Source organism: Equus asinus, chromosome 24 (assembly GCF_041296235.1).
Source record: "Equus asinus isolate D_3611 breed Donkey chromosome 24, EquAss-T2T_v2, whole genome shotgun sequence".
Taxonomy (NCBI): domain Eukaryota; kingdom Metazoa; phylum Chordata; class Mammalia; order Perissodactyla; family Equidae; genus Equus; species Equus asinus.
This window is the reverse complement of record NC_091813.1, coordinates 23,668,603-23,686,299: the sequence shown is the minus strand read 5'-3', so window position 1 is coordinate 23,686,299 and position 17,697 is coordinate 23,668,603. Positions and strand designations below refer to the sequence as shown.

Here is a 17,697-nt window from a genome sequence, read left to right as displayed (position 1 = left end):
GGTTCCTAAGGCATTAGCATCAGTTTTGTGGTATGTGTTCCTGGCAAGGAGGCAACAGTGATGTTCTACTGAGTTCTACCTCTTTTACTTGTCCCTACTGTGCTCCCAATGACACGTCTTAACTCCAAGCCTTTGCAAGCCCTAGCTCTGCTTCTCATCTTGATGACCTGGCTTCTTGCTGACTCATCCTTGCACGTAACTGGCATGATCCGCAAGTTGGCATAGGACAAAAGTATGGAATGTGGCCATGACTGATGGCTCAGAACCAGAGGATGCTCCTTCAGTCTTTTCTCAACACTGCAGCCAGAGGGGCCCTGCTAAAATGTAAACATGTCCCCTCATTGACTCATAGGCTTTTGCTTCTGCTTTTCTAAGAACATCCTGTCTCAGCCAGCCAAGCCGTTCACAAATGTCCCGTTTCTCTCCTTCCCTTTATAGCAAAATTTTTGAGAGATTTGTCTGTACATACTGTCTCCCAATTCCTCTCCTCTCATTTTTTCTTGAACCAATTCCATCAGCCATTCACTCCCACTGCTCCACTAAAATTGCTTTTAAAATCATTGCCAGTCACTTCTACCTTGTAAATGCAACAGTCAAGTCTCAGTTCTCAACTCACTTTTCCTAACTAGTAGGATTTGACACAAACCATTGTCTCATCCTTGAAATCCTTTCTTCACCTGGCTTCCAGGAAATATAACTGCCCAGTTTTCTTCCTAGTTTTCTGTACATTCCACTCAGGCTCCTTTGCTGCCCAATTTCTAAATGCTGGTGTGCCCCAGGGCTCAGTTCTTGGACCTCTTCAGCTTTCTCTCTACACTCATTCATTCAACTCCTGGGTTTGAATACCATTTATATGCTGATGACTCTGAAATTTACGCCTTCACTGCACACCTCTCCCCCCATGGCCCGGATGTCTGCTAGGTCACGATTTAACAGGTCCAAAAGTGAGCTCCTGGTGTTCCTGAGGTCCCCATAGCCTCCCACATCTCAGTCAATGGCAATTCGTCCTGCCAATTACTCAGATCACAGACCTTCAAATCATCCTAGCCTCTTCTCTTTCTCTTACACCCTATGCCAATCCATTGACAAATCCTGTCAGAACTATCTTTAAAAAAAATCCAGAATGTATGTACTTCTCACCACTCCACTGCCCCCACCATGGTCCAAGCCACATCATCAGCTGCCTGGACTACTGCAATAGCCCCCTGGCTGGTCTCTGCTTCCAATCTCTCCCCGTCTTTCCCCAGCTGCAGAGTGGTCTTATTGAATCCTAAGCCAGATGCCACTCCTCTGGCCCAAAGCCTCAAATGATTTCTCAGAGAAAAAGTCAAAGTCCTCAGCATGACCTCGAAGGCCCTGGTGCCCTCTTCCTCACTACCTGCCTTCGTCTCCTGCTGCTCTGCCTCTTACTCACTCCCCTGGCACCATGCTGCCTCCTAGTTGTTCCTGGCATGTTCCATTTCACTCTTGCCATGGAGCATTTTCTGGAACGTTCTTCCCCAGATATATTATATCTCAATTTCTCACTTCCTTAGATTTTTTTCTCAAATTTCTTATTCTCAGTAAAGCCTTCCATGGCCACTCTATCTATATTTTCACCTCCACACTCCACGTCTCCTTTCTCTGCTTTACTTTTCCTTTTTCACCACCACCATCTGGCATATTTTGTTTATTTAACTTATTTCTGCTCTGTCTCTCCCATTAGAATGCATGATCAAGAAGAGGAGGTATTTTTGTCTTCTCTGTTCATTGTTGAATCTCCAGTGCTTAACATAGGGCTGCACACAGCAGATGCTCAACAAATATGTGCTGAAAGAATGAATATCCATTCTGTCGGCACCACACATGTGTCAGATATATGTACACTTCTTATACATTATAAGGTTGAGTACCAGATTCAAAACCGAGGGCAAAAAGAGAATTCACAATGACAATCAGAGGTTGTTTCTCAGATGAGAGACCTACGATGGTCGGAATTTAAATTTCAGGAGGCAGAAGGACTTAGTCTAACTAAAGATGGAGCTACTGTTGCCAAGCATGATGTGTTACAGGTTAAGCAAATGCAGGTAACTGTTACAGTCATTTCTGTCCGCAGTAAGCGCTTCCCCTTGAAATGTCTGGCTTCTATTATTTTGAACCTGCACCTAACTGACTTTGAATTTTTCTCTGCAAAACAAGGAGACACACTTGAAGGTCAGAATCACGGCATTTCAAAATGGAAGAGACTATACCACTGCACATAGACCAACAGTTGACTTCAATTTTTTTATTTTCCTGTATGTCTGGGGCAGGGTTTTGTTTTTTGTTTGGTTGTTTGTTTTTTGGTTTGGTTTTTATTCCTTTCTACATGTCTCATATATTGTCAGGCTCCTGAAGCGAAGGGCCTCTACTTTAATCGGATCTCTTCCATCAGAACAGTAAGGATTCACACAGGCATTTTTGTTTTGTCCTAGTGCGAATGTTAAAACTAACGAAAATACTCTTTATTAATAATAGAGTAGGACAAGTAAGTATGTAATGTGTCACACTTCTGCCTACATTTTGCAGGAATTTTTTACAGCTTTAATCATTTCTAGAATGCAATATGCTCAAAAAAGATTTTTAATTGTCTCTGGAAATGTATTAACCAAAATTACAGCAGCAGGCCTGTCTCCTCTGCCCCTGAAACTAAGAAAATGAGAGAGGAGCAAACTGACACAAAGACAAGATTTGTCACCGAGCTATCAATCCCATATTACAAGGAAATATATGGCAATTTGCCCAGAATTTCCACTAAAATTCTTAACAAGCAAGTGTTCTTCTGTAAAGATTGTCCCAGAAAAACAATGAATTAAAGAATTAAAGTAAATTAAGGAGGGTGATTTCACACCCTGACTGCAACAGCCTTCCATCAGATGATCGATGACAACATATCCTAATGGATTCCATGAGCTTTTTTTATTTCCACAAAGAACTACCGAGCAGACATCAATAAAAGTATCAGTGAAAGCATTTAATTATTACTGTTCACTTCAGGGCTAAAGGATAGGTTTAGTAAATGATTTTTTAAGGAACAAAAAGAGAAAGCCCTCTAGCTAGGAAATGAGTAACTCTGAAGCCCTTTACAGCCCCGCTGATGGAGACCAGAAGCTGGGAACCAGCCGGAGTACCACTGCCCGGTCCCTCTAAATGCTTGGCCAGATGCCCCACCACCACCACTAGGAAACAGTGGCATCTGGGCTCTTAGGACCCACATATGAAGCCTGGGCTCCTGCAGTTCTTCCTGCAACAGGGAATGGGGACAAAGGCCAAACCATGTAATTAGCTGGAAAGGGGAGTGGAACAAGATGGAGATTTAGGAGACTCCTGAGTGCCTCTCCTCCCATGGACACACCAGATGTACAGATACAGATGGAGTAATTCCCTCTGAAAAAGACCCAGAAACTAGCAGAGCGACTCCTACACATCTGGCAAATGAGAAAATATCCACAGTGAAATGGGTAGGAAAGGCTGGGACACACTGTTGTCATAAATTCCACCCCTGGCACAATGCCATACAATCAGGAGGGAGCCCCCAACTCCCACCTCCTCCCCGAGGAGTGAAGAATTTGGACCACACATCCAAAGGCCCAACTTTTAAGAATCCCACCAGAGAGGCCCCCAAAACATCTAGCTCTGAAAGCCAATGGGACTTGTGTCCACGAGAACCCTAAGACTACAGCAAACAAAGAAAGAGTTCTTAATGGACATGCAAGCTCTCACCATAGCCACCCTGCCCCCGTACCCAGGGCTCAGCACAGAGGGAGCAGGCAGGAACACCCATCTCCCACCTCTCCCTAAAAGAGATGTGTCTGCGTACTTAAAAGATGCTGCCTGACGCTTCTATTTAGCAAGCATCTAGGGCTAGATACATCCTCTCCAGAGATCAGGGAAGCCTGCAGACACCTCCCCCACCTACTCTTTCCAGCCTCCTCCAATAATAAAACCAAGTTGCCACTGTCTCCATGGAAGAAGCTTGTACACAGGTCTGGCACCCCAGCTTTTGTGGCTGCTGCCCGAGAGATGGGACCTGGACCTCCTGGCTGACAGCCAGTGGAGCTTGCACTCATGAGTCCCACAAGACTGCAGCAAACAAAGACGCAGGTTTGTTTTTTTTTATTGAGGTCACAGTGGTCTAAAACATCATATAAATTTCAGGGGTACATCATTGTATTTCAGCTTCTGTGTAGACTACATCATATTCACCACAAAAAACTCTAGTTTCCATCCATCACCATACAAATATCCCCCTTTACCCCTTGCACCCTCCCCCTATCCCTGCCCCTCTGGTAACCACCAATCTGTTCCCTATATCTTGTGTTTGTTTGTTGTTTTCTTATTATTGTTTTATCTTCCACATGTGAGTAAAATAATACAGTATTTGTCTTTCTCTGTCTGACATACTTCACTTAGCATAATACCCTCGAAGTCCACCCTGTTGTTACAAATGGCAAATTTCATCATTTTTATACTTGAGTAGTATTCCATTGTATGTGTATATACACACAACATCTTCTTTATCCACTCATCCATTGATGGGCACTTAGGCTGTTTCCAAGTCTTGGCTATTGTGAATAATGATGTGATGAACATAGGGGTGCAAAGATCTTTTTGAATTAGTGTTTTCACGTTCTTTGGATAAATACCCAGAACTGGAATAGCTGGATCAAATGGTAGTTCTCTTTTTAATTTTTTGAGGGACTCTATACTGTTTTCCATAGTGGCTGCACCAGTTTGCATTCACACCAGTAGTGTATGAGGGTTCTCTTTTCTCCAACTTCATTCTTTTTTGTCTTTTTAATAATACCCTTTCTGATGGGCATAAGGTGCTATCATATTGTAGTTTTGATTTGCGTTTCCCTAATAATTAGTGACATTGATATTTTTTCATGTGCCTGTTGGCTGTTTGCATATCTTCTTTGGAAAAATGTCTGTTCAAATCCTCTGCCCACTCTTCAATCAATTTGGTTTTTTTGCCGCTGAGTTATATGAGTTCTTTATATATTTTGCATATTAACCCCTTATCAGATACATGGTTTGCAAATATCTCTCCAACTGTTAGGTTGTCTTTTTGTTTTGTTGATGGTTTCCTTTGCCATATGGAAGCTTTTTAGTTTGAGGTAGTCCCTTTTGTTTATTTTTTCATTTGTTTCCCTTGCCTGAGGAGACATTTCCAAAAAGATAGTGCTAAGACTGATGTTGAAGAGTGTACTGTCTATGTTTTCTTCTAGAAATTTCATGATTTCAGTTCTTATATTCAAGTATTTAATCCACTTTGAGTTAATTTTTGTGTAAGGTGTAAGATAATGGGCTTTCATTCTTTGGCATGTGGCTGTCCAGTTTTCTCAACACCATTTATTGAAGACTTTCCTTTCTCCATTGTATGTCTTGGCTCCTTTGTCAAAAAGTTAGCTGTTGGCTCCTTTGTCAAAAAGTTAGCTGTCCATAGATGTGTGGGTTTATTTCTGAGCTCTCAATTCTGTTCCATTGATCTATGTGTCTCTTTTTGTGCCAGTACCGTGCCATTTTGATTACTATAGCTTTGTAGTGTACTTTGAAATCAGGGAGTGTGATGCCTCCAGCTTTGTTCTTTCTTCTCAAGATTGCTTTTGCTTTGCAAGGTCTTTCATTGTTCCATATAAATTTTAGGATTCTTTGTTCTACTTTTGTGAAAAATGTTGTCGGGATTTTGATAGAGATTGCTTTGAATTTGTAGATTGCTTTAGGTAATATGGACATTTTAACTATGTTTATTCTTCCAATCCATGAGCATGGAATATCTTCCCATTTCTTTGTGTCTTTATTTCTTTCAACAATTTTTTTATAGTTTTGAGTGTACAGATCTATCATCTCCTTTATTAAATGTATTCCTAGATATTTTATTCTTTTTGTTGCAATTGTAAATGGGATTGTATTCTTGATTTCTATTTCTGCAATGTTGTTATTAGCGTACAGAAATGCAACTGATTTTTGTATGTTGATTTTTTATCCTGCAACTTTACTGTATTCATTTATCATTTTTAACAGAGTTTTGGTGGATTCCTTAGGGGTTTGTACATATAAAATCATGTCATCTGCAAACAGTGACAGTTTGACTCCTTCCTTTTCAATCTGGATCCATTTTATTTCTTTTTCTTGTCTAATTGCTCTGCCTAGGACTTCCAATATTATGGTGAATAAGCGTGGTGAAAGTCAGCATCCTTGTCTTATTCTTGTCCTTAGGGGGATAGCTTTCAAGATTTCACCATTGAGTATAATTTAGCTGTAGGTTTGTCACATATGGGCTCTATTATGTTGAGGTACTTTCCTTCTATACCCATTTAATTCAGAGTTTTTATCATAAATGGATGCTGAATCTTGTCAAATGCTTCCTCTGCATCTATTGAGATGATAATGTTATTTTTATGCTTTGTTTTTGTTAAAGTAACATATCATGTTGATTTGTGAATGTTGAACCATCATTGCTTCCCTGGAATAAATCCCACTGGATCCTGGTATATGATCCTTTTACTGTATTGTTGTATTCAATTTGCTAATATTTTATTGAGGATTTTTGCATCTATGTTCATCAGTGATACTGACCTGTAATTTTCTTTTTTTGTTTGTCCTTGTCTAGTTTTGGTATCAGAGTAATGCTTACCTCATAAAATGAGTTAGGAAGTATTCCCTTCTCTTCAATTTTTTGGAACAGTTTGAGAAGGACAGGTATTAAATCTTCCCTGAATGTTTGGTAGAATTCACCACAGAAGCTGTCTGATCATGGACTTTTGGTTTGGGGGAGTTTTTGATTAATGTTTCAATCTCCTTATTAGTGACTGGTCTATTCAGATTCTCTATTTATTCTTGAGTCAGTTTTGGGAGGTTGTATGATTCTAAGAATTTATCCATTTCTTCTGGGTTATCAAATTTGTTGGCATATAGTTTTTCATAGTATTCTAATTCTTGGTATTTCTATGGTAGCCATTGTAATTTCTCCTCTTTCACTCCTGATCTTATTTATTTGAGCTTTCTTTTTTTCTTAGTGAATCTAGCTAAGGGTTTGTCAATTTAGGTTATCTTTTCAGAGAACCAGCTCTTAGTTTCACTGCTGTTTCCTATTGTCTTTTTAGTCTCTATTTCATTTATTTCCACTTTGATTTTTATTATTTCCTTCCTTCTACTGATTTGGGGCTTTGTTTGTTTTCTTTTTCTAGTTCCTTTAGCTGCAGTGTTAAATTGTTTGAGATTTTTCTTGTGTCTTCAGGTAGGCCTGTATTGCAATAAACTTCCCTCTTAGTACCACTTTTGCTGTATCCCATAAATTTTGGTATGTTGTATTTTCATTTTCATTTGTCTCCAGGTATTTTTCTGTTTCTCTTTTGATTTCTTCATTGACCCAATAGTCGTTCAATAGCATTTTGTTTAATCTCCACATATTTGTCACTTTTCCAGCTTTCTTCTTGTAGTTGACTTCTGGTTTCATACCCTTGTGGTCAGAAAAGATGCTTCATATGATTTCAATCTTCTTAAATTTATTGAGACTTGTTTTGTGGCCTAATATGTGATCCATCCTAGAGAATTTTCCATGTGTATTCAAAAAGAATGTGTATTCCCACCACATTTTTGGATGGAATGTTCTGTATATATCTATTAAGTCCATGTGGTCTATGTGTCATTTAAGGCCAATGTTTCCTTATTTATCTTCTCTCTGGATGATCTATCCATTGATGTAGGTGGGGTGCTGCAGTCCCCTACTATTATTGTCTTACTGTCAATTTCTCCTTTTATGTCTATCAATATTTGCTTTATGTATTTAGGTGCTCCTATGTTAGGCACGTAGATATTTACAAGTGTTAGCCTCTTGCTATATTGTTCCTTTTATCATTATGTAATGCCTTTCTTTGTTTCTTGTTACAGTTTTTATTTAAAGTCTATTTTGTCTGATATAAGTATCGCTACCCCAGCTTTCTTTTCATTTCTATTTGCATGTTTCACTCCCTTCACTTCCAGTCTGTGAATGTCTCTAGATCTGAAGTGTATCTCTTGTATGCAGCATATATATGAGTCTTGTTTTTTCACCCATTCAGCCACCCTATGTCTTTTGATTGAAGCCTTTAGTTCATTTTCAGTTAAATTGCTTTTGATAGGTATGTAATTATTGCCATTTGTTACTTGTTTTCTACATGTTTTTGTAGTTCTTCTCTGTTCCTTTCTTCTTCTCTTGCTCTCTTTCCTTGTGATTTGATGACTTTCTTTAGTGTTATGTTTGGGTTCCTTTATCTTTAATTTGTGTGTATTTATTATAAGACTTTGGTTTGTGGTTACCATGAGGTTCATATTTAACAACCTATGCATATAGCAGTTTATCTTAAGCTGATACTCTCTTAAGTTTGACCACATTCTAAAAGTCCTACGCTCTTACTCCTCTCCCATGTTTTATGTGTTTGACATCATAGATTACCTCTCTAATTTTGTGTATCCCTTAACCTCTTACTGTAGATACAGATGCTTTTAGTACTGTCATCTTTTGACCTTCACACTAGTTTTATAAGTAGTTGCCCTTACTATATATTTGCTTTTACCACCAATACTTTTTCTTTGATAATTTATCATTTCTATTTGTGGTCTTTTCTTTTCCACTTAAAAAAGTCTATTTAACATTTCTTGTAAGGCAAGCTTAGTGGTGATGAGCTCCTTTATTTTTTGCTTGTCTGGAAAAATCTATGTCTCCTTTCATTCTGAATGATAACCTTGCTGAGTAGAGTATTCTTGGTTGTAGGTTTTCTTCCTTTCAGTGCTTTGAATATATTGTACCACTCCCTTCTAGCCTGTATAGTTTCTGCTGAAAAGTCAGCTCATAGTCTTATGGGAGTTCCCTTGTACATAACTTCTTGTATTTCTCTTAGAGCTTTTAAGATTCTCTCTCATCTTTAAGTCTTGATGTTTTCATTATAATGTGTCCTGGTGTGGGCCTCTTTGGGTTTATCTTGTTTGGTACTCTCCGTTCTTCCTGTATCTGGATGTCTGTTTCCTTCCCCAGGTTAGAGGAGTTTTCAGCTGTTATTTCTTCAAATAAGTTCTCTCTCTTCCCTTTGTCTCTGTCTTCTCTCTCTGGGAAACTATAATGCAAATGTTAGATAGCTTGATGTTGTCCCTGTCCTTAACCTGTCCTTGCTTTTTTTAAAATTCTTTTTCTTTTTTCTGTTCAGCTTGGGTGATTTCCTCTTCTCTGTCATCCAGATTGCTGATCCGTTCTGTGACATCTATTCTACTGTTGATTCCCTCTAGTGAATTTTTCATTACAATTATTGCATTCTTCACCTCTGATTGGTTCTTTTTTATATTTTCTAACTCTTTGTTGAAGTTTTCACTGCGTTCATCTATTCCTCTCCTGAGTTCAGTGAGCTCTCTGTATGACCGTTACTTTGTATTCTTTATCAGGTAAATTATCTTTGTTTCATTTAGTTCTTTTTCTGAAGATTTTCCCTGTTGTTTTATTTGAAACATATTCCTCTGTCTCCTCATTTTGCCTACTTCTCTGTGCTTATTTACATGTATTAGGTGGATCAGCTGTGTCTCCTGATCTTGCAAATGTAACCTTATGTAGGACATGTCTTATGGGGCCCAGCAGCGTGCTCCCCTCTCTTCATCCATGCCGAGTGCTCCAGGAGTGTCCCCTGTGTGGCTGTGTGTGTCCTTCTGTTGTGGTGGGCATGCTGGTAGGTGAGGCTGGGCTCCAAGCCAGCTGGTTGCAAGGCCCAGCCACATGAAGCTGCTGCAGGCATGCTATTGGCTGGGGCAGGCCCCAGTGTGGCTGGTTTCAAAGCTTGGTGGCACACAACTGCTGTGGGTTTGCTAGTGAGTGGGTCAGGCACCCAGTGTGGCTGGTTGCAGGGGCAGCAGCACATGACTTCTGCTAGCTCACTGGTGGGCAGGGCAAGCCCCCAGTGCAGCTGGCTGTGCATTCCAGCAGTGCACAAGTGCCTCAGGCACATTGGTGAGTGGGGCAGACCCCCAAGAAGGTGGCATGTGACCGTTTCAGTTGCACTGGTGGGCAGGGCAGATCCCCTGTGTGACTGGTTGTGAAACCTGGCAGTGCGAGACTGCTGTAGGCTCACTCGGTGCTGCCTGTGCTGCCCGGCTACACACAACTGTCTGAGTGCACTAGTGGGTGGGGCAGGCTCCTGCACTAAGAGGCAAGAGGGAGAATTCTAAAATGGCAACTGCCAGTGTTGGCATCAGTGTGGCTGAACTACGTCACAAAAATAGCAGCTGCTAGTCCCTAGACGAGGGTCCAAGACACCTCTTGCTTCTCCAGGAGGTGCTCCAAGCTTAACAAGTGAGTCTCTTTTACCAATGGACTATGCACTTTTCTATCTGGTGTTTTTGTGCTGGTTTCCGGATTGAGTGAGGCTGTGCACGGGCCCTTTAAGAGCAAGTTTGCTTTTCCTAAAGTTCTATAGTTTTCCTGGGTGTATTTCCTATTGGTTTTCGAAGCCAGGTGTTTTGGGGTCTCCTCTCTTCTGTGCTGAACTAAGGGCTGGGGTGCCTAATGAAGAGCTGGAATCCCCAAAGCTCCGTACTTCTGAGATGGCTCAACTGTGATCACCGGGGCTAGGTGTGGGTTTTCTCAGCAGGACTGTATCTCTGCCTCTTCCACCCCTGCGGTGTTCCTTGTTGTAGAGGTCCTTTTCATCCTCTTTCCAGACCTCCCTCAGAGGACATTATTCCACATATAATTGTAGATTTGTTGCATCCATGGGAGGAGGCAAGCTCAGGATCCTCCTCTGTCACCAGCTTCCAAACTCCTCAAGAAGCAGTTCTTAAGAAGCACGAGAACACTCTTCCATGCTATACGCCAGGCCCAGCACAAAGGGAGCAGGCACAACATCCACCTCCCAGTTTCTCCCTGGAAGGGGTTTAACGACATACTCTCCCAGCTGCTGCCTGAGGGTCCAGCTTCTAATCAGACTGCATCGGCGCTGACCGTGATCCTGACCTTTGGGACACAGACAGCTCTTAACACACCCTCAACTACTGGTAGCCACTAAGAACAAGGAAGGTTGCTTGGACAATCATAAAAGTTTGAGAGACAACTAGGAGCTCAGGCTGGGCTGAATGACAAGGTTCATCTCCTACACGGGACAACTCTGTAAGATTGGGAGAGGTTGCTATTTTATCTAGTGCACAGAAATCGACACAGAGAATCAAGGAAAATGAAGAAAAAGAGGAATAAGCTCCAAACAAATAAACAAGATGAATCTCCACAAAGAGATCTTAACTAAATAGAGATAAGTGATTTACCTGATAGAAAGGCATAAACATGGGGGGTAAGCGCCTTGACATCAGTCTTGGCAATCAATGATTTTTTGGATTTGACACCAAAAGTAAAGGCAACAAAAGCAAAAATAAATAAGTGGGACTACACCAAACTAAAAAGCTTCTGCACAGCAAAATAAACCATCAACAAAATGAAAAAGCAACTTATGGAATGGGAAAAATATTTTCAAATCATATATCTGATAAGGGGTTAGTATCCAAAATATACAAGGAACTCATACAACTCAATAGCAAAAAAAAAACCCTAATTAAAAAATGGGCAAAGGACCTGAATAGATATTTTTCCAAAGAAGACAGACAAATGGCTAACAGGTATGTGTAAAGATGCACAATATCACTCATCATCAGGGAAATGCAAAACAAACCCACAATGAGACATCACCTCACACCTGTTAGAATGGCTTTATCAAAAAGACAAGAGATAATAAATGCTGGTAAGGATGTGGAGAAAAGGAAACCCTTGTGTACTATTGGTGGGAATGTAAACTGGTACAGACAGTATGGAAAATAGTATGGAGGTTCCTCAAGAAATTAAAAGTAGAACTACCATATGATCCAGCTATTCCCAATTCTGGAAATATATCCAAAGTAAATGAAACCATTATCTTGAAGAGATATCTATAGTCCCATGTTCATTGCAGCATTATTTACAATAGCCAAGACATGGAAACAACCTAAGTGTCCATCAATGGATGAACGGATCAAGAAAATATGAAAGCCATATATATAGCGGGATATTATTCAGCCCTTAAGAAGAGGGAAATCCTGCCATTTATGACAACCTGTATGAACCTGGGGGGCATTACGCTAAGTGAAATAAGCCAGAAAGAGAAAGACAAATACTGCATGGTATCACTTATATGTGGAATCTAATAAAAACACAAACAAACACATAGAAACAGGGTAGAAAAGTGGTTGCCAGGGGCTAGTGGTGAGGGAAATAGGGAAAGTTTGGTCAAAGGGTACAAACTTTCAGTTATAAATTGAATAAGGTCTGAGGATCTAACATATAACGTGGTGAGTATAATTGATAACACTGTATTGTATAAATGAAATTTGCAGCAGAGTACAACTTAAACATTCTTACCAAAAAAATAAAATAAAGGGAAATATCTGAGATAATGGATTGTTCACTCAAAGTGGGGAATCCTTTCACAATGTAAACATATATCAAATCATCACTTTGTACATTTTAAATATATTCCAATTTTATTTGCCCATTACACCTCAATAAAGCTGAAAGAAAATAGACAGTCCTCCTTGCAAGGGAGCAGAAAGTGGGTGTGAGGGATCCTGAACGCCAAGACACGTCAGAGTGGCAGCGGCCAGGAAATACTACAGGAGTGAAAGCACTTCCTTTGCCACATTTGCATCTCCATTCTAATCTCTTTCATATTTCCTATTAATCTGAATCAGTTAAGAACCTAAAATTTTTGTAGTGCTGCGGATGTTCATTCTGAAACAACCAAACATCTCTGGAGTATTTACAGGTAACACGACAGGACAAGGGAGGGGGCAGCAGCTCCCGTTTATTACGTCAACTCTACTTAAGAAAACAAAGATGCCTCAATGTTGGCTGGTCAGCATTCAGTTACGACTGGAGTTGAACAGTAACTTTTCACAGGATTCTATTTCCTTGCTTTGTGCTGGATCATTTATCACTCCAATAACATGAAACACAATTCATGCCTATAACACTGAGTTAGGAATGATCGCAGGCTATTCTCGTCCGTTTTTATGAACACACAGATCGACTGTTCTCCACGGCTCCAGAAAACCAACGAGGCTGAAAGAATGCCATTGAGCAAGTGTTACAAAAAAAGGTTCTTCAAATAAGAGTGCCAGATTTTATTTTGCACACATTTTTGATAATCCAAATTTTCAAACAGTTTGGAAGAGCTGGAATCGTTAATGCTTTAAGAAAATACTGCAATTTGAGAATGACATTGATTCATATTTCCCCACTAAGGGAATCTTTTGAGTTCTTCATCGCTCAGAATCACCAAGGCCCTCTTGTAACGCCATCCCTGAGTAATCAGCCTATGTTTTGTTGTCTGGGGCTTGAGGGGGTAGAGGACAGTGTTCTGTGAAAAAGAATGTTCAGGAAAAGTAATCACTGGGGATTTCACAGGTTTAGGCAAATGCATATTATGCTCACAATGGGGAATTGTATAAGACTTACATTTATGAGCCTTCAGTCCTTCAAAGGAAACTGGTCCGATCTCATAATACTCATATTCCCAGGTGTAATCAGAATTAGATGCGGATTGCTGGGACGTTCTGTTAGAAATTAACCTCTGGGCAGACATCTCCACCCTGCACAAACGGAGAAAGGCAAGTGCAGAACCGTTAATTCATCCAGGATGGCACAGGGACTCTCATTGCTCTTGACCACATTCAGGAGTCGAGCAGGCAAAGTCCTCAGGGAGGTCTTATCAACCAAGTCAGGGAGGGGCCCTCACTGGCTGTCTGCACCTCCTACCATGTGGCCATTATTTCCTTTTCTCTCTCCACTAGACTAGAATGTATTTGAAATCAGACACCATGTCTTCTTTTCCTGTTGTCCCCAGAACTTAACCCAGTGCCTACCACATAATCAACTTTCAATAACTGATGGAAGAAGGAAGGGAGACAACACATCACAAAGCCTGAGCTTACAACTTCAGCCTCACCACCAATAACTGCATGAGTATGTAAGGAGCCTAGAGAGAATAAATAAAATCAGTGTCAGAAGTGAACTAGCTCAGTATCTACCTATTGAGCACCTACGATGCAACAGTAAAGACATGCAACCTTAGTCTAATGAAATGGGGTGGAAAAAAGAGAAATGAGCAACAAAAATCATATAATACGAGAAGATCCTCAATGTAAGTCCAAATCTTGCCCAGTTTGCTCCTGAAATTTGTCCTATTTTCAGGATGTCTCAAGTATATTCTTTGTGATGATTTTAGATTAAAAAACTCTGACTTCTGGGGCCAGCCTGGTGACATACTGGTTAAGTTCACACGCTCCGCTTTGGCGGTCCAAGTTTCGCAGGTTCAGATCCCAGGCGTGGACCTAGCACTGCTCGTCAAGCCATGCTGTGGCGGCATCTTACATAAAATGGAGGAAGATTGGCACAGATATCAGCTCAGCAACAATCTTCCTCAAGCAAAAAAAAGAGGAAGACTGGCAACAGATGTAGGTCAGAGCCAATCTTCCTCACACAAACACACACACACAACTCTGGCTTCTTTGAGAGAAGAGGTTGCACTGAGCAGCATGGATGCAAAAGGTGACAAGTCAATAGAGCCAGTATTCAACACTGAGCATCTACTGTATGCAAGACACTGTACATTGTGGGACAAAGGAGCTGCTTGAGAGACAGCCCCAGACCTCACAGACCTTCCCTTACAATGGAGAAAGAATACAAATTGACAAATAACAGTAATATACGGGGAAACTTGAAAGAAATACCAACCAAAACCAAGAATCACTGAGCAGTCACCACCACTGGGTCCCACCTGCCAAGAGCTTTCTGAAGTTCCCCTTCTCCCACTCCCCCACAGGTTAGTATCACTCAGCACACAGAGCACAACCCCCAGGGAAACTGAGGCAAAAATCACTACCACCCCCTCTGCCCCAAAGCATGAGTCTCACCTTTCCCTCTTCCCTTCTCCCCCACCCCCAGCCCTGGACCCCGCAGAAACAGATCCAAACCCTTTCGCATCATGTTGTTTAAAAGATGGTGTGCTCTGATCCAGAGATGCATGCCAGTATCAGAACTGGACTGTGACTCTGAGTGCCCCGCCAGACCAAGCATTCCTCCAAATGAAAGCAACAGTTCTCACATGGGAAAGAAAGCTACACAAATTTTAAGGAAAACTGACCTTTAAGTAAGTTTTCAGCTACCGTTCTAACACCAGCACTAAAATAACATAAAACCATTACCATGGTATCACCTTTGGCGTTTCTAGTGTTTGAACAAGAGATTATTTCCTCAAGAGATTATTTCCTTCAATGATGAAATAAATTTCCTCAGGAAATGAAAATTAACAACGCCAACCCCAGAAGCACTATCCTCACTTATGAGCCCTTCTCCAGAAGAAAAGAATTGTGTGGGAGAGAAGTAGCTCTTCCGTTAGAGGGTTTAGAGATGATGGTAGATTAGGATAAACGTAGGTTCTGTTTGAGAATGGTAAGAATTTCACACCATGCAGGAAGAAAAGGCGCTGGATCTGAAGTTGGAAGACCAGGGTCTTCGCCTTTGCTCTACCTCCAGTTGCTATGTGGCCAGGCAAGACACTCATCTCTCCAGCCACACTTTCCTCATCTGCAGAAGTGATCATCCTGACTGGCTGAGGATGCTGCTATCAGGAAACGGTTTTGGCTATGGTCACTAGTAGCCACCATCATTACCCACTTGGCCCACTTCTCCAGCCTCCTACCTGGTTTTTCTGCTTCTACTCTTATTAACCTATTGTCATCCACCCTCCACACATCAGCCAACGATCTTTTAAAAAGACAAACTGCCCTTGTTACTCCTTTGCTTAATACTTTTAGGTTTCCCATTACTCTAAGGACAAAGTCCAAAATACTTAACATGTCCTACAAGGTCGTGACTTGGGCCCTGCTCTTTCCTCTTCTCTGCCTCGTACCCCACCTACGGGCACTTGCATTTCTTGCAGTTCCTCAAATACTTAATGCTCTCTGTGACCTGCACACGTGCTGTTCACCCCCCAGGAGTGTTCCTCCTAACAACCCCACCCTCACCCACTCCTCTTTCCCTGCCTTCTCCTGTCATCTACAGCTGAGTTGGCAAATCCGGCCCACCGCCTGTTTTTGAACACCCTGCAAGTGAAGAATGTTTTTACATTTTTTAATAGTTGAAAACAATCAACAGGATGGTGTTTCATATGACATGAGGAAATTATATGAAATTCCAGTATCAGAGTCCATAAATAAAGTCTTATTGGGACACAGCCACCCTTGTTTGTTTTGTATTTTTATGGCTTCTCTTGTGTTAGAACAACAAAGCTGAGCAGCTGCAACAGAGATAGTACGGTCCAAAAAGCATAAAATATTTACTTTCTGTTATTTTACAGAAAGTTTGCCAACACCTCCTCTAGAGCCACGGGAAAAAAATGATCTAAATGAAGATGATAACAGTACTTATTTTCACGGAGTTGCTGTAAGGATTAAATGTGATGTTGCACGAAATGTGAGGAGCCAGGACCCAGGTTAAGATCAGTAACCAGCAGCCAGCACTACTATTACAAGCTAAGAAATCTGAGTCTGGGATAGAAAAGCCCAGGCTTGTTCTTCAGACATCACCAACTCCCCTAACAGCCAATTCCTATCAAATTCACCATGTGGTTCATTGATCTACGTGCTCTAGACAAATGACTAAAATAACAATAAAAAAATAACTCAAAAGACATTTGTTTAGATGGTTTAAAAATTATAATAAGAAACACATACATCGTGGGACTCATGCTGCTCCATCAAGTGATAAATATGGCAATAATCTCTCTTTTTTTAAGGAAAATAAGATAAAGTCTGGTTAGATCCTATTATTTTTATCGGAAATCAGCATTACAACCAATGTAATAAGCAGAGCAGAGAGAGGCTCTAGGCTTCATCTTGCACCAAAATGGATAACAGAAAAATAGCACAAGTACATAAAACAATGAAGAAGATAAAGATGGGAGAGTGTTTTGCATTCTCTGCCTGAGCAGCACTCCCACAGCTATGCTGTGCCCCACGTCGGCAGGCAGTGGTGACCCCTGTCTGTGGCTGCCCAGGCCCACAGGACTGCAGGTCTTCTCGCTACTCTTTCAGGCCAGAAAGAAGCATTCCAACCACCCTCACTGGCCCGGCCAGGAACAGCAAATAAAATCTATCTGTAAAGGAGTTAGGTATGAAGAAATATCAACCCCTCACTTACCATAGAGAAAGTGTTTTTTCATTCCTTCTTTTTCGCTCCCTTACACTATTTCTGTTCATCTACATGAACTATTTGGAGACGGATGGAGACCAAAAGGGAATGAAAGTCATGCATGCACAGCTCCTGACAGTGGAAAGACCATCCTTTAGGAGAAGAAGAAAGCCCTGAGAAACACCTGGAGACAAGAGTGAGTGATAACAGAGCCAGCCTAGCCGAGGTTCTCTGGGGAAGGAGAATGAAATGCTGGACGGCCTCTCCCAGAGCAGAAACCATCTTGGCAGCCTGCAATAAAAGGCTTCTGTTTTCACTGGCTATCTCCTCTCAGCTCTTGAATCCCAAAGATAGGTCTGGAGGACAGAACCTCTGGCCTCTCCTTTCAAGCAGTCACCTAGCACCCTTGGAAAACTCCATGAGGCCATATTTTTTCCTCCAAG

The 17,697-nt window shown here is 41.1% G+C and overlaps 1 protein-coding gene across 5 annotated transcripts in view; it reads right to left on the bottom strand.

Annotated features, from left to right (window-relative positions):
* MRAP2 (melanocortin 2 receptor accessory protein 2) overlaps positions 1 to 17,697 on the bottom strand; it is a 45,400-nt gene that overhangs the window by 13,524 nt on the left and 14,179 nt on the right. For 4 of the 5 annotated variants that reach the window (XM_070496499.1, XM_044757518.2, XM_070496498.1 and 1 more), the window contains one exon: positions 13,520 to 13,653. The exons of the other annotated variant lie outside the window; for it this stretch is intronic. In XM_070496499.1, coding sequence (XP_070352600.1) covers positions 13,520 to 13,646 — 127 coding nt within the window. In that variant the 5' untranslated portion in view covers positions 13,647 to 13,653. The remainder of the gene's footprint in view (positions 1 to 13,519; positions 13,654 to 17,697) is intronic. 5 annotated transcript variants of the gene reach the window in all.